The sequence below is a fragment of the Antennarius striatus genome, chromosome 17 (assembly GCF_040054535.1).
Source record: "Antennarius striatus isolate MH-2024 chromosome 17, ASM4005453v1, whole genome shotgun sequence".
In the NCBI taxonomy this organism is placed as follows: Eukaryota; Metazoa; Chordata; class Actinopteri; order Lophiiformes; family Antennariidae; genus Antennarius; species Antennarius striatus.
In genome coordinates this window covers 1732244-1755707 of record NC_090792.1, presented here as the reverse complement: position 1 = coordinate 1755707, position 23464 = coordinate 1732244, and the positions used below count along the sequence as shown (strand labels likewise).

Sequence of the window (23464 nt, the reverse complement as noted above, 5' to 3'; positions counted from 1 at the left end):
TGGATGTCTGAACTCCTCACCCTGTCATTGAGGCTGAGCCTATCCACCCTGCGTAGAAAACTAATTTCAGCCACTTGTACTTGCGATCTTTTGGGTCACCGGCCAGAAATCACGACCATAGATGGGGGTTGGAATACAGACAGAGCTTGTAATTTCATCACATAAGCACATAGTAAATGGTCACATTTAATGTATTTCAGTGTGAATAAATTACATTAATGAGTATGATTACAGAAAATTAATTAAAACAGGCTCCGTAGGGCACTGGTGTCGTGTTCGGAGTGTCCCCCTAGTCATGTCCACAAGTCCAGCAATCTCCTCGACCCGACATAAGCGGAACAAGCAGTAAACAATGAATGAATAAATTACGAATTAAAATAGGTGCCCAAACTTTACATATTTAACTATCACATAAAACTGTCAAAGAGCCTTTACATGCATTCACTGATCTATAATTAGTTACTGTGTTCTGTTTAACAATCACACTAAGTTATGAAAATGGGACTCCACTTCACTAGAAACATTGAATTTGTATGTTATGGCTTTGTCCTGGTCTATTTGCATTTTCTGTTTCCTATTTTATTTTGGTAGTTATTTGATCCACGTGGTATCTAGTCTACCTGTCCATCATCTCCAGTAGGCCCACCAGCAGACTGACAGCAGTCAGTCCGACCCGCTCGTTCGTCCTCCTTCGCTGCGGGACGTCGGTGCTCTGTCCCGGGATCAGAGCGTCCCTCTGCTGGTGATGCGTTCAGGGACCAGGGTCAGAGTCGGTCTTTCTACTTCCTGGTGAAAGGGGAGAACTCCCTTCAACTCCAGAGTGGAAGTCGTTCCGTTAACCTCCACAACATCTTCGTCAAGGAGGGTGTCTGATCTTCTGTAATGGTGGAGACTCCGGCTGTCTGTCTGTTTGAGGACATCCAGTATGAAGACATCCAGGTTGAAGCGGTGAGTAGCCGGGGAACCACAGGGGCCGTGAAGTGTTAGCTCTGCCTGAAGTCCTGCTAACGCGCTAGCTGGGTCCTGCTAAGTGTTAGCTGTTACCACGTTAGCGCTGAACCAGCTGAGCTCTACCGTGTTTCTGACGGTGTAACGGGGTTACACTGTTGTTGTTCATGTGAAGAGAACGACAGAACAACAACACATGTGTTCTTTACTTGGTAGAAGAACAGTGTGTAATAAGTAGAGCTATTTTGTTCAACTTCTTTGCTCAAGTGGAAATTAATTAATTAAATTAAGTACACACCCACTGTGAAACTTAAATCTTTAAATTGTAAGTATATGTATAATATAAGTTTTGTATGAGTGCGATCTTTACTGTCTGCTTTCAGAAATAATTGTAAATATTACACAACTTACATCGGGGCGGCGGTAGTTTAGTCCAGGGGGTCTTGGGCCACTTTGGGGTGGCTGGTTCAAGGCCCATGTGGACCAAAAGTTCACCCCTGAGCACTGCCCGATGTGCCCTTGAGCAAGGCACTGCCCTCTTACAAGTTGTTCATTGGTGCGCCCCATGTGAAAACTGCCCACCCACTCCACTTCCCATCATCTGCATGCCCACAAGCCCGCTGTGTGGTTGTGTGGGTGGGCCTGTAAAAAAATATACACATGTGATATTAGTGTGTAAAAAGTAATTTTCCTTTTGGTATTATTAAAATTATTTGTTATTATTATTGTTATTATTATTATTATCATCATCATTATATTATTATATTATCATTTTATTGTTATTATTATTATTATTGTTATTATTATTATTATTATCATCATCATTATATTATTATATTTATTATCATTTTATTATTATTATTATTATTTTTATTATTATTATTATTAATATTATTGTATGTGAACGTTTTTTTACACAGTAACTTCTCATGTCCATTGTTACTTCCACCTGAGTGTTCATATCATGGTGTTGTTGTCCAGGCTGTGGGCAGAGGTACATTTGGAGTTGTCTTTAAGGCTATATGGAGAGGGAAGGATGTGGCCATCAAAACCATCGAGAGTGAGAATGAGAAGAATGCATTCCTCGTTGAGGTACCGTTGTTCTCTGTGCATAAGCTACTGGTAGAGAAAGCCACAGTACTAATGGTAGCTCTTTTCTCAAGTGTTCACAATAATGGTCACTAGAATTAACAATCTGTGGTATTATAGTGCATAAAATGTTGAAAATGGGTTTTTTTTTTGGTAGAAATCATTTCATACAGTGTAGCACTGAGAACCAGGAATAAAAAAGCAGCACTCTGTACACTGTGTTCGCATAGCCGTTACATGTAATATGCACCAGTATAATGCATATGGAGAGGGAAACTCACATGTTGGATATATTTATGTTTTGTTTTTTGTGCACAGCTCCGCCAGCTCTCTCGGGTAAACCATCCCAACATCGTGAAACTTTATGGCTCCTGTGATAATCCAGTAAGTGTACTGACGTTTCAGACTGTCCCCGTTCATTCATGCCTGTTGTCTGAAAACATCTCCTGAAATATATCATTAAAAAAAACCACTGTACACGTCCAACATTGTGTTAATCAGTATAAACAGTAGCAGCATTTATGTAGTGCATATAGAATGACAACATAAACTTGATGTCAGTCACATAAATAAAAGCCTCCTCCATTATATCATTCAAGCCATCAGTGTCTTGATAAGGTGACCTTCCTCACATGACTCCTGGACCATGAACAGTTGACCCTGGAACATGGATCACAATTCAAATTTAACAATTTTACAGTTTAAAAATGTTGAGTTTCTCTATGTTGCTCACGTTGTCTCCTGATTGTTGTGCAATGCACTGACATGGCCAAGACTTGGCATTCATGAAACCTTGCCGATTTTTTGACAAACGTCTCTTTTTTTTCAGCCTATATTTGCTTACCATACTGAAGCTGTCAATCCAACAAATTATTGTGAAGGGGAAAACTAACCCAATTAAAGAAAAATTAAACATAATGTAAAAATAATGTGTCCGCAGTAAAACTGTCATTGTTTTAGCCCATAAGCTTCTTGTTCATGCAGACGTCTTGTCGGGTAGTTACAGGTGACTATAGTAACTCTGGAACATGATTTGTCTTCAAAGGTTTGTCTGGTCATGGAGTATGCAGAATGTGGCTCTTTATATAACTGTAAGTCATTCAATGTCTTAAAGTAATTCCAGCTGTTTACATAGGCTAATAATTTAGCATTTCTTACAACTTTACTCAAACTGAAAGTGTAATTATAGGTGTAAACCATTGCAATTATGGTTATTTTGTGTTTTTCAGTGAATAGATACCACACCATGTATGTGATCATTGGGTTATCTCTGCTCTGATTGTCTTTTTGCTTGTTGCTCATTCAAAGTGTTGCACAGTGCAGACCCACAGCCCCAGTACACAGCAGCCCATGCCATGAGCTGGTGTCTGCAATGCGCACAAGGAGTAGCTTATCTGCATGCCATGAAGCCGAAGGCCTTAATCCACCGGGACCTCAAACCACCAAAGTAAGACTCTGATTTTAAGTTTCACACCACAGTTTCTGGAAGATCAGAATCAGCTTCACAAAAAAGGAATTTCACTCCAGTGTAATTTGCTCCTAAAGTACAAGGTGTTGGGAATTTTATGTAAAGAAACAATAAGTTGCTCCTCTAATCCAAGCAGTGTCACTCCTCATCTATCCATCGGCTGGTTTCCTGCTTCCTTTCTTCCTCCGAGCCATCATACAGTCATCCATGCAGCTGTAGTTGTGCTTTGAATTTACCAACTACATGATGAGGAATATGTATTAAAGACAACTACCCAGAGTCTGGGTCCTGCCCAGAGTTTCTTCCTCAATGAGGGAGTTTTTCCCCGCCGCTGTCCCTTATGTTTGCTCTGGAGGGTTTGGTTGGGTTTTTCTGTCTGTTAAAGCACTTTGAAATGTGTTGCCATGATTAAGCGCTTTATAAATAAAACTTGATTGATTGAGTGTTGTAGTAGTAATTAGTGTTTCCATATAGTAAAACCCTCCGTATCAGAGAAACACCTCTGATTTGCCAGTAACATGCCAGGAAAAATGAGATCAACTGTAATTGCAATGTAAAATAATATATTTGCTTACTGATTCATCTGGTTCAGCGAGAGCATTCAAGTTCCTTATAAGATGAATTCTATCAACATATTTCCTTAAGTCTGCAATCCCTGTCCCCTGTACTGTTTCAGTCTCCTCCTGGTGTCTCGTGGCACTGTGCTGAAGATTTGTGACTTCGGAACAGCATGTGACATCCAGACCTACATGACTAATAATAAAGGCAGTGCAGCCTGGATGGCACCAGAGGTGTTCGAAGGTGAGCCTCAAACACTAATGTGAATTCACTTTTTGGTTGTATCTGTGATTGTGTAATAAGTTGCCTTTTAATGTTCCTCATCTGTTAGAATCGGTCATAATTGACAGTTTGTGTCCAGCAGTAAGGTAGCAGTGTGTCGTAATGTCCTGACAGACCCTCTGGCAGGTTGTGTGAAATTAATTAAAAAGAGGATAATATGGGACCGTTAAGCAAGTCCAGTTGATTATTTTTCACTCTTGTGGTTTTAAATTCAGAGTCAGCAACAATACAGTAACGTCATTTTGGTGTGTGTTCCACAGGCAGCAACTACAGTGAAAAGTGTGACGTGTTCAGCTGGGGCATCATCCTCTGGGAAGTCATCACACGCAAGAAACCGTTTGATGAGATCGGTGGCTCTGCGTTCTGTATAATGTGGGCTGTTCATAGAGGTGAGCTAAACTCTGCACCCCCTGCCACCCACTACTCCACTGATTTGCTCATTGGTCCTCTTCTATTCCTGACAAAATAAGGTGAAACAGAATTAACATTTTTGTTTTAACATGTGACCACTACAATATTTATTTACAATATATATTATTCTACTTGGCCGAGTATCCATCGTGTCTGAGGGCTAGAGATTTTAAAACTTAAAATACTGTAACTTCGCAAACTAGCCAAGATACAGTCTGCATGCTAATGAGTCAAGTGTTACAGGTCCAGATATTGGATCCCGTAGACAGATAAAAGATTCTGTAAAGTGAAGAAATAATGAGGACAGGCAACCTTGAATACCGTCCGCTCAGCTTCTCTCATCAGAATCGTTTATTTATCATTAACATAAATATCTTTTCTTTTCTTCCAAAATATCCACAAATAACAAAATATAACAATATACCTACACATTTAAGTCTTTTTCACATTTTTAACTTCAACATACATTTTCCATTCATTCCATGAAGTTTATACTGAAATCACAGCAATACTGTACATCCCTTTTTTCAGTCCATAAACTGTTACCACTATCAAAAATATTATCAAAAATATTAATTTAGCATTCAGCTACAATATAAAAATACTGGGCACTTATGTTTCCCCTTGACTTACTGTGCAAAAGAAATAGTGACATTAACTGAAATTAGTAAAATTTAATCAGAATCAGAATCAGAATCAGAATCAGCTTTATTGGCCATCGTTTGTAAAAAGCAGACGAGGAATTTGTTTCCGGCAGGTGGTGTCTCAAACTGTTCATTCATAAGTTAACTATTCTAAATACTTAAATATTATAAATAACCATACTAAATACAAAATACAAAATGTAGGAAGCAAAAAGCAGTAGGTGGGGGGGGGGGGGGACACGATGTACAGGTGCTGAGTGCATGTTGCAGGGGTTTGGAGACAAATAGTTAAAATTTATTGTTCAAGTGTCTTATGGCTTCGGGGAAGAAACTGTTTTTGAGTCTGTTTGTTTTTGAGAGGAGGGCTCTGTAGCGCCTCCCAGAGGGTAGCCTTTTGAATAGACGGTGTCCAGGGTGTGTTGGGTCTAAGATGATCTTCCCTGCCCGACTCCTAATTCTTGAGGAGTACAGCTTTTGGAGGGAGGGCAGGGAGGGAGGGCAGGGAGGTTCCAGTGATCTTCTCAGCAGACCTGATTGTCCTTTGTAGTCGTGTCCTGTCCCTTTGGGTGGCAGCACCGAACCAGACTGTGATGGAGGAACACAGAACCGATTCAATGACTGCCGTGTAGAACAGGACCAACAGCTCCTGTGACAGACCTGTGGAAGCGCTCCACCGAGTCCACAGGGCTGTTTGCAATGGTGAGGGGGAGCAGAGGGGAGGGTGACTTCCTAAAGTCCACTGTCATCTCCACAGTCTTGAGCGTGTTCAGCTCCAGGTTGTTACGACTACACCAGTCCACCAGCTGTCTCACCTCCTGTCGGTATGCAGACTCATCCCCGTCCTGGATGAGTCCAATGACAGTTGTGTCGTCTGCAAACTTCAGGAGTTTGACGGCTGGGTGCGTGGATGTGCAGTCGTTGGTGTAGATGGAGAAGAGCAGCGGAGAGAGGACGCAACCCTGGGGGGCACCGGTGCTGACTGTCCGAGTGTCTGAGGTGATCGCCCCCAGCCTCACCTGCTGTGTCCTGTCTGTCAGGAAGCTGGTGATCCACTGACACATGACAGAGGGGACTGTGAGCTGGTGAAGTTTGGAGGATAGCAGCTCAGGGATGATGGTGTTGAACGCCGAGCTGAAGTCAACGAACAGGATCCGTGCATATGTCCCTGGGTGGTCGAGATGATCCAGGATGAAATGCAGTCCCATGCTGACTGCATCATCCACTGACCTGTTTGCCCGATAGGCAAACTGCAGGGGGTCCAGCAGGGGTCCTGTGATGTCCCTCAGGTGGCTCAACACGAGGCGTTCAAGGGACTTCATGACCACAGATGTCAGAGCGACAGGCCGGAAGTCATTTAGTCCTGTGGTGGAGGGTTTCTTGGGGGCCGGGATGATGGTGGAGCGCTTGAAGCAGGAGGGTACCTCACACAGTTGGAGGGATCTGTTGAAGATCTGTGTGAAGACTGGAGCCAGCTGGTCCGCACAGACCTTGAGGCAGGAGGGGGAGACACCGTCAGGGCCTGGCGCCTTCCTGATCTTTTGTCTGTGGAACTGCTGACTCACCTCCTGGACGGTCACACTGAGGGGGGTTGGGGGTGGTGTGGGCCGGGGGTGTGAAGGGGATGGGATTGTGGAGGGGAGGGGGGTTGGAGGTGGGGCAGGCAGGGGGTTTGAAGGGGGTGGGGTGCAGACAGTGTTTGTTGAGGGGAGTGGAGGTGTGAATGGCGGTGTGATATGGGCTGCAGGTAGTGGAATGGGGGTGGTGGGTGTGAAGGCCTTTTCGAACCTACAATAGAATCTGTTGAGGTCGTCAGCCAGGTTCTTGTTGGCCTCAGCAGGGGGGGACGGGCGTCTGTAGCCGGTGATGTCCTGCAGACCTCTCCACACCGACGAGGGGTTGGTGGCTGAAAGGTTTCCTCTCAGCTTATCAGAGTAACTCCTCTTAGCTACTCTGATCTCCTTAGTCAGTGTGTTCCTGGTCTGCCGGTACAGAGCCCTATCCCCAGATCTGTAGGCCTCCTCCTTAGCCAAGCGCAGTTGTCTCAGCTTGGCTGTGAACCATGGCTTGTTGTTGCTGTATGTGCGGAAGGTCTTGGTTGGCACACACAGGTCCTCACAGAAGCTAATGTAGGCTGTCACAGTGTCCGTGTAATCATCCAGGTTGTCCGTAGCAGCTTCAAAAACACTCCAGTCGGTGCAGTCAAAGCATTCCTGCAGTTCCTGCTTTGCCTCGTTGGTCCACTTCTTCACCGTTTTCACCACAGGCCGAGATGTTCTCAGTCTCTGCCTGTAGGCTGGGATGAGGTGGACGAGGCAGTGATCGGAGTTTCCCAAAGCTGCGCGGGGGACCGAGCGATAAGCGTCCCTAGTTACCGTGTAGCAGTGATCCAGCGTGTTGTTGTCCCTCGTCGGACAGGTCACATGCTGCCTGTATTTAGGGAGCTCGTTGTTTAGTTCCGCTCTGTTGAAGTCCCCCAGGATGATTAAAAATGAGTCCGGGTGTTTCCTTTCAATGTCCGTGATTTGTTCCGCTAATGTATGGAGTGCAGCATCCACATTAGCTTGCGGTGGAATGTAAACACCGACGAACACGAAAGAGGAGAACTCCCGCGGAGAATAAAAGGGCTTACAGTTGATGCAGAATGTCTCAATGTCCGGTCCACAGAACCTGCTGAGCACTGTGACATCCTTACACCAACCCTCGTTGATGTAGAAACATATTCCACCGCCCTTGGTTTTCCCCGACCGCTCCTTGACGCGGTCCGCTCTGTGAAGTTGGAAGTCCGGCAGATGCAGAGCGCCGTTGGGGATCGATTCACTGAGCCAAGTTTCAGTGAAACACAGGGCAGCGGAACGTGCAAAGTCCATATTTTTCCCGCAGAGGAGGTGCAGCTCGTCCAGTTTATTGGGTAGTGAGCGGAGGTTAGCCAGATGTATTGATGGCAGCGGGGTCCTGAATCCCTGCTGGCGGAGTCTCACCAGCGCGCCAGCTCTCTTACCCCGACGTCTGCGTGGCCGCAGCCCATAAAGGGCCGCAGCTCCGCCGATCAAGATCTCCGCAAAACTGCTCGGATCTGACGCAAACTGCGGAATAAAATTACCGGGTAAGAACTGTCTGATGGCCAGCAGTTCCTCAGAGGAGTAGGTGATGGGATAGCACTCAGAAAAAGACGCGAAGGTCGACAAAAAACACAAAATAAAGTAGAACAAGAGAGAGCTCCGTGCCGAGGCGTCCATCCGCGGCGCCATCGTGCATCGCCAAGCTGACAAAACTGACAAAACAATAAAACAAACTGAAATGTTCACATGTGCATTAAACTGCAAACACTAAGAACATACACATACACGCATCTGGAACAAGTTATTGTACAAAACACAAAGACATTTAACTAAAGCCGGAGATGCACTGGAGCCTTGAAGTAGCATGCTAATTCAACATAAAACTCGTCTCAACCTGCGACGATGTTATTAAGGACGCCATTTTAGGTGACACAACACTACAAAAACGGTAGTTTGTACACGTTCCGATAACACACGTGAATGCGGCATTTACTCTCGCAACATATCAAACAACGTGTATGTACATTCATACTTGTTTGCAAAACTTACAAACCTGTAAAGTGAAGAAATAATGAGGACAGGCAACCTTGAATACCGTCAGCTCAGCTTCTCTCATCAGAATGAGGAAGTAGCAAAAGTCCGTTAATAAGACCGTACACAACTGGACACCAACGAACATCCTGCCCCCTGCTGGCAGCACTGAGGTGCTGTAGAAGCCCATTAAACAAACAAAATTATACTTACATTGTACTTTTTTTTTCTAGACAGACAATAAATGATTAAAATATAATTACAAAAATTACAAAAATAAAAACATTCATCACATAACATCAAATGTGACCATACATTTTGTGTGTGTCACACGAGCATGCAGGGATCTCTGCAAAACTGCCTTTGTGTGTGTGGTTTTTCTTTTTTTTATGTTTTTGTGGCAAAGGGAACAACAAATTAGAGCATGAAAACTGGTCTGAGATGAAGAAAGGCTCTCGAAACATCATATAATGCAAACAAAATTTCCAATGCATCTCACTGACACTATTCAGAGTTTAATGTACAAAAAAAAATCTAAGAAACACTCCTGAAGTGGACAGAAAGCCAATGTAGAGAATTTGGAATTGTTGTAACTTATCCTTCTGTTAACATTTGCAGCTTTGTTTTAAGCCAACAGTTCATTTTATTAAAAAATGTCTTGGTTTTGAGAAATGGTGCTATTGTTCAGACTAATAAAATGAGTTCTTTGCAATGTTACAAGTGTGGGTTCCAAATATCTTGTTGCTGGTTTTTTGTGGTGAGCATCTCATTATTAACTAGGACAAATTTATTCATGTTTGTTTGTGTAGAAAAAGGTTCAGCAGGTTTCCATCTAATGCTGATGTTGAGATAAATTTGATCTTATTAAATTTGATCTCTGTTACTTGTGTTGACATTCAGAGCTGGTAGACTACACAATGTGAAATCAGTATTAATTAAATAGTAGAATAGAAGAGGATTCTAAGGTTGTTCTGGCTATTACTAAATTGAGTTGAAAGTAATTTTATTAATAGTCAGTTTGAGCTTAAAGTTGCTTCTGAGTCTGTGGTAATGCTGTGCAATTTTGTCATTTTAATGAATGTTATCTGGACTCGACTGATGCAGGAACACGGCCTCCTCTGATCAAGGACCTTCCAGAACCAATCGAGACTCTGATGACCTGCTGCTGGGACAAAGAACCCAGCCAGAGACCCTCCATGGAGGAGGTGAAGAACAGCATGAACCATCTTATGAAGGTACGCGGCAGTTTCTATTATGAATTAGTTTGTTGGGTCTATCATAGAAGCAAATGTGGTTTGAATTATCCAAAAATGAATAAGTAATTTTCGATTATTATTAAAATCATTGATATTACAGGGCATCATTTGTTTGGTCTAAAGCAGGGGTCTCCAAACTTTTTCCTGTAAGGGCCACATTTCTTTTCTCTGCTGGGGGCCGGGGTCAGTTTGTAACAGAAAAACTGTGACGATTGCAGGGGTGCCTAAATGTACACATTTAATGTCTTCCAGGACCAAATTTTAACAACCCTTTCTTGTTATTATGTCGTTTGGGAGAGTGGGATAGAAGTCAGTGAGACTGTCAGGCTTTAACGCGACTTTCAGAACGTCACAGTTCTGTAACTCCACCAACTCAAACTGATCAGTAGGCCGGGCTTCATCGATGTCATCACCTGTATTCAGGTGATACCAGATTCCTGCAGTGAGTAGTGATGGAATGAATTGGAGCACTGATTCTCACAACCAGTGACAAGCAAACCAGAAGGAATTAAAGAGGAAGGCGGTACAGAAGTTGGCAGAACTGGCTGTAAAGAAGAGAAAGTTGTCAAACAAGAAGGAGAAGAAGTGCAGGAAAAACAGAGATTGAATATATTTTCAAAATATTTTCACAACAGGTTTTTTGGTGCTGTTGTTTTTTTTTTTTAGACTGAGTTACTTTCCCTCAAGACCAAAATGTTACTGAGACCCATAACACAACCAACCATCAAGGAGGTGGAGGTCAAGGTATTTCGGTACAGATACCTTGATGGAGTCTGTGGTAGAACTGGCAGAGAGAGGAAATCTGGACAAACTGCAGTAAATTACTGATGATGTCAGTCACCATCTGCCCCCCCCCCCTCACTGGAGTTCCTTCAACATCAGACAGCTGTTACATAACAGATGGACCTGGGAGATCCCTCCTGGATCAATCACACAATCATCATTAAATTTGTGAGGATGAAGAAATGGTCCGGGGAGGATCGAGTCAGTACCCAAATATAACCTCCTTTTTAAAAAAATACTTTTGTGCTTTTTTCTAGTTATGTTACGGCTCTTTTTCTTTCTGTTATTCAATGCATTTGGGAGAGTGGCTGGTTTATTAAATTTCTATGATCAGTAAATTATTTATCTGTATCTATCTCTGTATCCAAATGTCGTGTTTGTTCAGACATTATTGACATGATCCACTTTCGCGTGAAATATTTATGTTTGTTACATTTTCTCTTGCCAACATAAATGACATCATGCTTGTATTCTGTAAAATGTACTGGACTATGAATGGTTCGTTACAGCCAACAGGTATAAGTAAGTAATCGTACTGAAGTCTTTTCTAAATGGACTGTTTGATGTATTTTCATCTTCCAGTACTTCCCAGGCTCAGATGAACCGCTCAAGTTGTCTCACCAGTCCTCCGCCACAGGCACAGGTGACATTACAGGCTCCATGTGTGTTCACTTACTGTGGTTGCAGACAGAGAAAGTGTTTTTCTTCATTGTTTTTTTAAAAAACCAGGCTTGTACGACTACACTATCAGCAGTAACAGGAGTGATGACAACACACAATGCAGAAACTCTACCGGCAGAGAAGAAACCCTAAAAAGTTTCCCACTACAGTTCAAACCCTCCAAGGTGAATACATTTACACGACTCTATTGCACTGTTTCATATCAACTCCTCATCCTTTCAAACTTTCTCCTTGACCTCAGCCTGCCACTCTACGTGCTGCTCTGTCCAGAGTGTCCAGTACAGACAGTCAACCAGAATCCTCCCACAGTCCCACCCACTGCACTAGTCCTGTGACCATGAGCAGCCAATCAGAGCTCAGGACGGCTTTGAGTCCCACAGGTAGGCAGGAATAGCTCGTGCTAAAGCTGCAGCTGCTTTTAGGTCATTGGCATACTAGCTCTGCTTGAAGGTGTTCATTACACTGAGTTATATAAAGGTTAGAGTTCACATAATTCCATTTCTCAAACGGAATTCAGGCAGTCTGAGGTAATATCTACTGGCAGCATAACGACGGAATAAAAAATCATTCTGTTCTTCGTCTAAAATAATTACACAAAGCCAAGAACTAGGGTGACAAGGTTCTCCAAAGTTAAGCATTATATTCAGAAGTTGTATCATTGGCGTAGCTTTTGAAATCAGGTTGTATCACACGTGAGGAAAAACAGGATTTTATAAAGACCATCAGAGGGATACTGTTGTTAGGCAACTAACTGCCACAAAATAATTAATTGTTTTTAAAAGCCATCCAATAATATTAATGGTATCCAATCAGGACACAAACGTATCATGCCAGGTTTATCCATCCCAGGCTAACCCTCCATCATTCTCACAACAGGGCTATTTCCAGTGTTAGAGCAGCAACTGTATATAAGTAACAGAAAGTAGCATCAGCCAAGTAAATAATTCAGCTGAATGTAAACTCTACTTGGGTGTGAAGTGGCTTTTGCTGGTTGGAAATGTCATTAGTGACATCTCTTGACTATATGGTGGATCATGAATGACATCATATCAGCTGCTGGCCCATGTTGAAGAGGAGCCTAACCATGTTTCACCTTTGAACTTGAAGTCAACTGTTGGATGAAACTTCATCAAACCCTAGACAGACATCTAGTTGCTTCAGGTTCAAGCTGTACTTCACTTCTCTTACAGTTTTGCGACTGGTCATGACTCACACGTGGACAGATCCCATTGTTATTTAGTTATCATGTTTGCTTTACACCACTAAGCTAATCTTTGTGTCTCTAGCTACCAATGGTATGGATAGCTGCATTCCAACAGCCTACCTCAAACTTGATCATCAGCTGCAGGTAAAAGACTTGTTTGAGTGAGCCTGAATGAGGATTGTGATATGAACGTTAGCGTCTCTTGACACTGACATATGATTCTGTTTTTGAACACTGGGTATGTTTGTGGACTACATGTGTTTTCAGCCTCTGGCTCCGTGTCCAAACTCCAAAGAGTCCATGGCCGTGTTTGAGCAGCACATCAGGATGGCTCAGGAGTTTCTGAAGGTCCAATCAGAGATCGCTCTTCTTGTTCAGAGGAAGTAAGAACATCACATTGTATGATTGTGTCTCATTCTAAACTCATCTGCTAACGCATCTCCAAACTGATCTTTACCATGGTATTTGTTTTAGCCAAGATAATCTGATACCCAAGGTGACAGGTATATACGTACATAGGGTCCGTTTGGTGAGGACTTTAAGCCAGTGTTTAAACTTTTCTTAAAGATATCAAAAATGATAAAAGGTATCTTTTTATCACTTTCTACACTTGTTACTTTCTACAATGTAAATACAAACTGAAGAACTATGAAGCAAAATCTGTGGAATTATGTAGAGAAAAAAAAAACAATTGTGAAAGAACTCTAGATATGTTTTATATTTTAGATTCCTCACAGTAGTCACCCGGTAGCTTTGATGACAGATTTGTAAACCCTTGGCCTTCTCTCAATGACACGGTTTCTACTTCACTGGTGTGACTTTGTAAAGGTTAATATGGAAATTTCCTTCTCTTCTTAATGGATTTGGACTTCTTGTTGGTTACACCCTTGACACATTGACCCAGCATGGCTAGGTAGAAAGTGAAAGTCCATGAAACGTGGCCAGTGAATTGAAGATGTGAACACTTCATATAGCCCGCTGCTGTCTGTGGAGAGTCTCTGACGGTAATGGAGGCGTGTGCTACCTCTGTTCAGACAGGAGCTGGTCTCGGAGCTGGAGCAGGACCAGAGGGAGCAGCACACTTCGTCCAGACTCATCCTGGAGCACAGCAAGCTGCTGGAGGACAACAGCAGCCTGATCAGCCATTATCACGGCCTGAGGAGCAAACTGAGCCTGATCAGGAGTGAGCAGCACCAGAGCTAGACCAGGAGGCAGGACTCAGCACACGGTCCAACCCGCTGTAACATCTTACACCTGAGTGGGTAGTGCAGGATCACGGGACTTAATGTCAGAATAAACTTCAGCTTTGGCTCTTGTTAAATGAAGTTAAAGTAGTGACATCACTAATACGGATTATTCAAACTGCACATTGGTGGACAGTGTATGAATATCTCAAGCCTCTGAGATGATGTGTATGAATGTTTGCTCACCCTGAATTTATTCTCATTATTTGATTTGAACATCCCATCTCTCAAAGCGTTATCAGTTCGAACACTAGCCTCTGAACACCTCTGAGACTCGTTTTAATAATGATGATAGTCGATTTTTTAATCCCTTAAAACAAACCAAAAAAAACCATCTGGGTAATCAAAGTAAGTACTTAAAGTATGAAAGCATTTTATATATTTATTGTCTTATACTGTATATTTTAATGCAGACTAATATCAGTCATTTTCATAGCAAAGAATTGTGTTTTCATTTTGGGGAACTGAAGTGATCGAACAAATAATTTTGGTCCAGGTATTTCTTGCACTGACAGAAGTAGAGACGCGTCCGGTCATGGAACAACACCGGTATAGAACGGTCCCAATAAGAAATTAGGGTGAGTTTCTTCTTTTTGGGAATCATTTGACTTAAGCAAATAGACAGCATTTCCCCCACTATAAGGCGCACCTAAAAGCCTTTAATATTCTCAAAAACCAACAGCGAACCTTAAATAAGAAAAAAAGTTTTAAAATAAGCCATTCATCGAAGATGAGTTCCCTTCCCCTAACCCAGTGCGCCTTATAGTGTAGAAAATACTGTAAATATTAGACTGACTTCAAAATAAATACAAGCACTTTTTGTTATCTTGAAATAAATTAATGTGAGTGTGACAGATATATTTGATAATGCCGTTCTCCATTTCAGTTTTTCAAAAAGGTATGATTGACCCACGAGGACCAAAGACATGTCCAGTCTCAAATAGAGGTGTAGAGACCAGTGTTATCTATTTTATTCTATTTTCTAGTTTGAACTATTGAAAAGTTCAGTTTTATTATTATTTTTTAATACGATTTAATGTCATTCCAGACGGTGCCTGTCAGTGTAGCCAGTGTTATTTGAAACCATTACTCTATGTTGACAGTGTAGGACTTCCTTCCTCAAAGCCAAGGAACTCCTTTCTGGGGCATTTTGAAAGATTTTTTAAAATATTGTAATCATTTCAATTCTTTTTGACCCACAGTTACATTTCACAGGACTATAAGAACTGTTTTGCGCTCCGTTATTTGGCTGAAAGATCTTCTGTGTTGTAGTGTCACGTCTTCATGGCATTGAGTTACTCTACGTTGTCTTTTTAGTACAGCTGTAGTTCTAGTTATAAGTCTCAGTAGTTGTTTTTGTAGACACAGTATTTTCAGTACAATATATATATATTGTAGATTCAAATATAGTAATGTCTGTACTAAATAAAAAACATTTGTATTTTGTGTGTTTTTTCTGTGACTGTTTCACGAAGCAGGTTTAGTGAAAACGAGTTTGTTAAATCTGAAGTGATGGAAAACCCAGAGTTTGCAGTTTCGCAAAGAAAGTCAACCCAGAGTCAGAGGAGTAACCTTTGCCTGTTTCACGAAGCGAGGAAACTGAACCACTGCCTTTGTTACCACGGTAACACACTCTCTGGAACTAACCTGCTTAGGTGTTGCTCCATAAACCTAGGGTTTCCTCTGACTCCGCCCTCTTTCAAAGCCGCTCATGTTTCATTTTTTTCTGTCGGACGGTGAGTCCTCCCCTTGTTCTGTTTGATCATTAAGAAACTCAGTTTATATTTTAGAAGCAAACATGGAATGTCCATTTGATGACCCGGTTTGTCAATTTCCCTATAAACAAACACGTCGACTCATCAAGGAGAAATTCCACAGGATTGCAGGTGAATGATGTAGAAATCTGTTAATTTCAAGTTATATTCTCTTAATGACATTGTGCTGCAACCTCTAATTTGGATTAGTAACTTTAATTTCTTTTAGAATTTCCCAATGTCAGCAGCTGCATAGATGGTACCCACATTCCCATTAAGACTTAGTGGACTGAACTACTGCCACCCCAGGGAAACTGAATAATTCAAATTAATAGTCAGAATGTTACTACACAATCTGTAAATAGTAGGAAAATTAAGTTGATTGTACTAAAGTAAATGAGTTGGTCTAACTAGTAGCCTTGCTGCATGTACTGAATACTATATAAGTTGAAATAACTTAAAAATATCCATGGAAATTGTTATGTTAATTGTTTTTGTTTAAGCCAGTCCATCATTTCTTAGAGTGCAGGACACTTCCTCTGATATGACATTATTTAGTCGTTATATTGAATAATAAAGCGGTGGCTGGTGTTTGACGTTAACATAGTCGGGAAATTTCAGAAAAAAACATTTATGGCTGAAGTGATATCAAGTATAAGCATCATTACTGATCTGTGTATTGTATATCATTGGGTTGGAATTAAAATTAGCATCCTGCTTTTGAAAAGAAATAGTTGCACTTTGCATGTTTTGAGGGATGGATCAAAATACTTTTCAGTTTCTTTATTTACAATCTAAAGTTCTAAATACATAGAATTTGTACTTTTGCATTTAGCCAGACCCTTATCATATAAATAAATATAGATACCAAAACTGTTTTGTACCACATACTGGCGTTAAACACATTTTAAAATTCACACGTTATCAGTACAAAATGATCAATTTCTCTTGACACACCAACATCCCTAATAGAGCACGATGCTCCGAGCGCCAAACAAGCACACTAACAATTATTGATTTAGGGACACGCCAAATTCATCTGCTGCTGAAAAGTCAATGGTGAGGCACGTGTCAGGGCTGAGTGCTGCCGGCCTGCCAGAGTCACAGTGGAATCATCCATAACTTCTCATCTAATATTGAAGGTTTCCCTCATTGGACGGTTTCTCGTTTCACACTCACGGTTTCTCATGCAGCATTGTTTTCTCATCTGAGATTAACGCTCTTATTCTGATGGCTCTAATCTCATACTGGGTGGTTTCTCATGTTGTACTAATGGTTTTTTCACACTGAATGGTTTATCAAACTGCATGGATTCTCATGCTTGTTGGATTCTCATGTCATACTGATGACTTCTCATCATGGGTGACTTGTTATCATCAGACATAATTTTTATACAGAATTCTTTCTCACACTGGATAGATTCCCATATTTCATTAATCCAGTTAATTAATCTTAAATATTACTGGACGGTTTGATAATTGAATTGTAACATTAAAATCATATGTATCTATGCTGTTAATAAAAAAAAATCTACTCATGTTACTGATGCTAGACATAGTCTCATTGGAATGTTACAGGTCTTGTGTCTCACTTAAATTCATCCTTGTGAACTTAAATTTATTTATTTGTCGTTGGAGTTTATGGCGATACATAGATGTAAAAAATATAAGTTAATACTACTTATTTGTGTTCACCTTTTAGTTGTTTTATTTCCTTAATTTCATGAACAACAAGTCAAATATGTACTGACTTCAGTTGTGCTATTTTAACTTAAAAATGTAACTATCTTTATATTTTTGTGTTATGTGTTTTGAAAATAGAATTAAGGTCTATTTATTAGCTTGAATAGAGATCCTTTTTAAATTTTCTCAATTTAGAAATGTGATGAGTTGGTAAGAAGCGCGCTGATGCAGCTTGGATGTCTTGTGTCAGGGGTTATAAAGCAACATTATGACCTGCAGCTGTGACACAGTATGTTATAAAATGGTCATCTGACCCATCTGACCATGTTCAGTACTAAAGAAATGTAAAATAATAGTAATACACATGCATGAAATGTGTAATATAGCCATGATACTAACAGACATGTTTCTGGAATTTTCCTAAAACTGAAAGGATCTGACTCTGTGGGGATTGGGTCGTCGCGGTTGAAGATGGACGGTGAAACGATCTGCACTTGACGAAACATCAAATGCAGGCATGAATAGATCATAGTTTTTCACACTTCTGACCTTTTGGTACAAAAGTTCTTCTGTACAAACAGTATACAACAACAACAGTCACCAGACTCTAGCAGAATTAGCAGATCAGTCTGCATTTACAGCTGATTTACCATGACAACAACCTTAAGGGTGTAAGAACTGATATGATGTTCAATGTGACCAATGAAATAAGGCCTCTGTATATTGATTATCTGACTAGAAAAGAAAAGCCAGCAGAAATGTGACGACTACAACAATATCCTCTGTCTTTTTTTTTCATGTTGTGGTTTCAAATGATGTAAATGATGTTTTACTCTGGGTAACTTTGGCATTTGTTGTGATTGTGGAGTTTATTTTTACCAGTCTCAAAGCAATAAACTACCTGGATAATTCATCGCTCCTCCTCTTATGATTGAGATGTACATGACAATGGCATCAGCAATTCCAGTTTTCTCAAACCTCTCTGCTTATTTTGGTAAAACATTTCTTAGACATTCTTTTTTTTGAAACTTACCTATTTTTAATTCTCTTTTTTTGTCTTTAAATGTCCATATGACATGTACTTTTTTAGTTTTTTGGGTAAATAATGTGCAACATGTCATATTAATTTGATATGAGACCGATTTAGAGACAGAAAGAGTATTTTTCTCAAGTAATTTCTGTTGAGAAACAAAAACAGAAAGCATGTGTTGGCGATTTTGTTTAACAAAATATCCATTGACAAAATGATTATTTTTCTTAGAAACATGTAATCTGTAACATGTAATCTGAATGTATTATGATGTATAATAATTCCTCAAGAAATTATTGTATAAATATTTTTATACGCACACATACTAACAAATCTGTAACTTGTATAAAGTATTTTAGGCTCCAAGTCAGAGAAGCAGATACTCTGAGGAGACTGCCTCATCACACCTTGTTTAAAATGTATTTTAAAAAGTCAGACACATTGAAGGATGTTTAAAAAAATCCCGTCTTGTTTGACCCCACTGATAGGCATTATAAGGTGCTTCAAATCCAACACATCCTGGACTTTGGCAGTCGACGATGGCTGTCATGGGTTCTATGTGACTTTCTTGGAGCATCAGTGTCGATGGCTGGGTTATTGTCACAGTTTCTCCTGTTATGAGCCAGCAGGGAAAGCCACTCCTATGGGCATGGCGTTATTCCCATGACTTTACTTCTTCATGATGGAGGATATATCCAGAAACATGCTCTGAAAAAAACACAACACAAAAAAACATTCATCATATTTTAATCCATTGCTACTTGAATAATTAAATTATAGACTATTAATAAAAATATTATGTTAACAGCATAAAAATAACAGCGAGTAAAGTATTTCTATGAATCTTCACAAATTGAGTACCTCTAGAATGTTATATGTAATATTGTATATATATACTAATCTGATCCCCGAAGGGAAATTAAGAGACACAAAAATGTTTTGAACACATAGGAAATGTACTATGTATTTATAAATTAATCAAATAAATTAATTTGAAAACTGTTAATAAGTTTCAATGTAATGACATTTTCTAGTTTATGGTCAAAGAAGCTATTTGATCACAATAAAAAATATTGGTTATGCACTCTCCGTGATGTGCCGTTGTCGCACATGGAGTGTACCCTGCCTCACTGCCCACGTCTGCTGGGCCAGTTCATGATATCATGAAGTTCCCTCACCTTTTTGCAGCGTTAACATTAGATACATTTAGGTATATAGAGTTTGACCAAGTGTTTTATTAGATGTGTACTTACACATGTAATACACACTGTAACATCCGCACTGAGTTTGAAAAGCAGCCAACTAATAGAGTTAATGGAGTACAGTCCTGTAATTCCTCATTACTTGCGGTTAATGTGTTCCAGGACCACCCGTGAAAAACAAAATTCCGCAATATAGCGACAAACTATTTATTATTGACGGTACTTTAAACATTTATGAAGCCTCCACATACTTATATTAAACTACCTTGTATGTACTACTTTTTCCCACACTCTGATAAACTGTTTAAAAGACTTTTGTATTAAGACTCATGGAACGCAGCGCACTTCTGTGTATTAAAGAAACACTCAAAAGTGCTTTAAACAATCTATAAGAATGTGGGAAAAGGTCATACAGATGGAAGGTGGTTTAATTTCAGTATTGGGAAGGTTCACAAATGTTTAAATTACTGTAAATAGTAAAATAAATAGTTTGTCGCTGTATTGCAGAATTTCGTTATTTGCAGGTGGTCCTGGAATGCATTAACCGCGAGTAACGAGGGATCACTGTATCTCTATCTCTCTTTCTCGTTGTACCTACAGTATCTACCTACTCAGTCTTGCCCTCTATCAGAGTAAATTTTTCTGTTCTTTACTTGCCATTGACATTCTTCTTCCACCGGGTGGTGGCATCATAGGCATGTCTCCCTGCAGGGAGCCCAGTTCATCAGATTCCTCTGAGGTATGTAAGGAAGAGCTTGCGGAGTGACTGATGGATGACAAGCTCTCTGATGGGGGCCGGAACATGAAGCTGGTCTTCCTGGGGTTGGGGATCAGGAGCTCACTTCCTATTGAATTTCTTTGCTCATCTTCCTCCAAGCCTCCAATGGTGCTTGGCCTTAAGGTGCAACCTGACAGCAGAGCTTCAAAATGACTGGGATGAGGGTGCCCCTCCTCATTGTGGTCATCATGTTGACTTGTTGTATTTTCCTCAACAACGGATCCAGCATAAGTCCAGTCTGGATTGTGGTCTAACGTAACTGTATGGATCTGTGGACCGTCATGAGACTGTGGGGCAGGGAATCCAAAGTTCTGGCCCAACATAGACCTAGGTTGTGGGCAGATATAGATGGGATTGTGTCCAAGATGAGTCAAGACGTTGTGTCTTGGAGTGTTTTGGTAGGCTTTGGGGGGGTCAGTGTTATAATGAGGAGGCTTTATGTCCACTTCTGGAATCACTTTGAAAGTCTGAGTCAAAGGCCCGTTGTGAGGTGATACATTACTCATTACACAGAGGTGTGGCGAGGATGCCTTCTTCTTTGACTTGTAAATCAAACTGTCATCTTCCGTGTATCTCTCTCCATACAGTGTCTGCTTGATTTTCCTAATTCCCAGGTGGGAAATTTCCAGAACATTGAGAAAAAGTGAAACACCAGCAATTGTGATCATGAAAACCATGAAGATGGTTTTCTCTGTGGGCCTGGAGATGTAACAGTCTACACTGTTGGGGCAAGGCAGCCTCTCACACTTATAGAGTGGCTTCAGTTGGACACCATAGAGTATATACTGGCCCAGGATGAAGCAGACCTCCACAAATGAACGTGTAAGGATATGGATGACGTAGGTTCTCAACAAAGAACCTCTAAGAGGAGCCTTTTTCACCTTCCTTTGCTCATCCCACCTCCTCAGCTCCTTCTCCATGCGCTTATGTTCTTCCAATGATACCTCGGCCTCGTCAAGCTCCTCCTTCAGCTGGGCTCGTTTTCGGTGCCGCTCCTTCTCAAGCATTCGAATGCAATAGAGAGCATGTCCCATGTAGATCAATGAGGGTGCAGAGACAAAGATCACCTGCAGTACCCAGAAGCGAATGAGGGAGATGGGAAAAGCACGGTCGTAACAGACTGCCTTGCAGCCTGGCTGGTCAGTGTTACAAACAAATTCAGACTGCTCGTCATCCCATACATCCTCAGCGGCCGCGCCCAGGATCAGCATGCGAAAGATAAAAAGTATGGTGAGCCAGATCTTTCCCACTATGGTGGAATGAATGTGAACCTCTTCTAAGATGCTGCCAAGTAGGTTCCAGTCACCCATGGTCAGCTTCTCACCACATCAGAGCCACATGTCTTCAAACTGCGGAGAAGCACACAACAAATCACGACTCGATGGATGGATGGATGGATGATAGACAGACATATACTGATAGTATCGGGCAACTACTGGACTAAATAGCATATCAAGGTGTAAGTTGATATAGTTGATATGGAAGTAATATACCTTTAAACCTCCTGACCTTACAAGAAGACATGTCAGTGACGCATTCAGTTATCGCTCCATGTTACACTTGGAAAGTGATTCTTGCATTCGACTGAGTGAGATAAGTGTAAATGTAATTATGAGTTGCACGGCCGACTTAATAAAAAAGTAAGGAATTGAACAAAAGCCTGATCAGGCTGAAGAAAAGAAATGAATTGTTGTCAGGCATTGTGAAACGCCCTTTTTTCAACAACAGGATTGGTTACCTCCCGCTAGAGATAACCACGAAGATCGAAAGGTTGCGAATGTAGAGAATAACCCAAACAAAAGGTTATCAGATGATTATCAATGTATGTAATGTGTGATCAGAACTCCTGATTTGTTTGACATTATGACATTATAACCTGTTACATTGTTATGAGAAGCTATATGGAGACAGTATTATACCTTTGTATATTATATATAATGTTTTATCCACAGTCAGTCTTTTTAAAGGTCTGGAACAATGTGATCAAAAATACGTTTGACGATACAAGTAAAATATTTGAGATTAAGTGTCAGTTCTCTTTTCAAATACATTATGCTGTTGAAAATTGTTTGCATTCACAAGACAGCCCATGCTGTCCCATTGACACAATCATTGAACCTGTGCTGTGTAGTAATGTGGAAACATTTCTTTTTCTGTGATTAGTGAAAAAGTTGTTTTCTGTCAGGAGATTTTGGGTTACAGAGAAGCAAATTCAGTCACATTTTATCAGAACTTACAGCACTTGTTACTGGTAAGGTCATCCTCTTTGCCTCTTGATGTACTTCATCTTGGCCAAATTTGACTTTCAGAAGCGTCTCTTTGTCTATCCCATGGAGGTGATGGTGGTCCTCTTGTACCAGTCTCATACTCCAGTCTGCATCCTGTTGCCGTCCTGTCTCCCTCTCCTATCTGTTACTGTGTGTGCTACAGCAGCCCGTGTGTTGGTTAACTCTCACCCGTGTTACATGCAGGGTTCACAGGATGTGAGCATTGATCACGTCCTGACTGGACGATACCCCCACCCCCCTGCCGTCACCAACACCAGCAGTGCCAACTCCAGCTGGTGACATCAATAGCACACATCAATATCAAATTTTAATAAAAAGTTGTTGTTTTGCGTATGGACATATTCTGACACCATCAACATGAAAATATGTAGAGTGGACTCAGATGCATCAAAATTAACTTCTGCTTAATTCATCAATCTGATGGGGACAATGTAATGGAACAGTTTACAGCTTTCTTCCCATTTTGTAATTCGAAATGTTGGGGTTATGCCTTCCAGTCTCTGTGCATGCGTTAGTAGTATCCTACTGTGTAAATTCAATCAAACCGAGGATGTTTCAAGTGATCATTCCCA

The 23464-nt window shown here is 40.9% G+C and overlaps 2 protein-coding genes across 2 annotated transcripts; one reads left to right on the top strand and one right to left on the bottom strand.

The window, feature by feature from the left end:
* Window positions 1–274: 274 nt before the first annotated feature.
* LOC137610809 (mitogen-activated protein kinase kinase kinase 7-like) lies at window positions 275–15604 on the top strand. Its single transcript, XM_068338657.1, has 14 exons — window positions 275–948; window positions 1930–2040; window positions 2356–2421; window positions 3083–3128; window positions 3346–3484; window positions 4182–4306; window positions 4606–4734; window positions 10095–10225; window positions 11612–11672; window positions 11759–11874; window positions 11952–12090; window positions 12997–13058; window positions 13182–13297; window positions 13949–15604. Exons 1-14 carry the CDS (start codon window positions 883–885, stop codon window positions 14115–14117), a joined length of 1476 nt encoding a protein of 491 aa, XP_068194758.1. The 5' UTR covers window positions 275–882; the 3' UTR covers window positions 14118–15604.
* Window positions 15605–18991: 3387 nt separating this feature from the next.
* On the bottom strand, window positions 18992–22998 carry gja10a (gap junction protein alpha 10 a). Its single transcript, XM_068338658.1, has 3 exons — window positions 22842–22998; window positions 20484–21953; window positions 18992–19332 (listed from the first exon to the last, which is right to left on the bottom strand). Exons 2-3 carry the CDS (start codon window positions 21912–21914, stop codon window positions 19294–19296), a joined length of 1470 nt encoding a protein of 489 aa, XP_068194759.1. The 5' UTR covers window positions 21915–21953; window positions 22842–22998; the 3' UTR covers window positions 18992–19293.
* Between the last annotated feature and the right edge of the window lie 466 nt (window positions 22999–23464).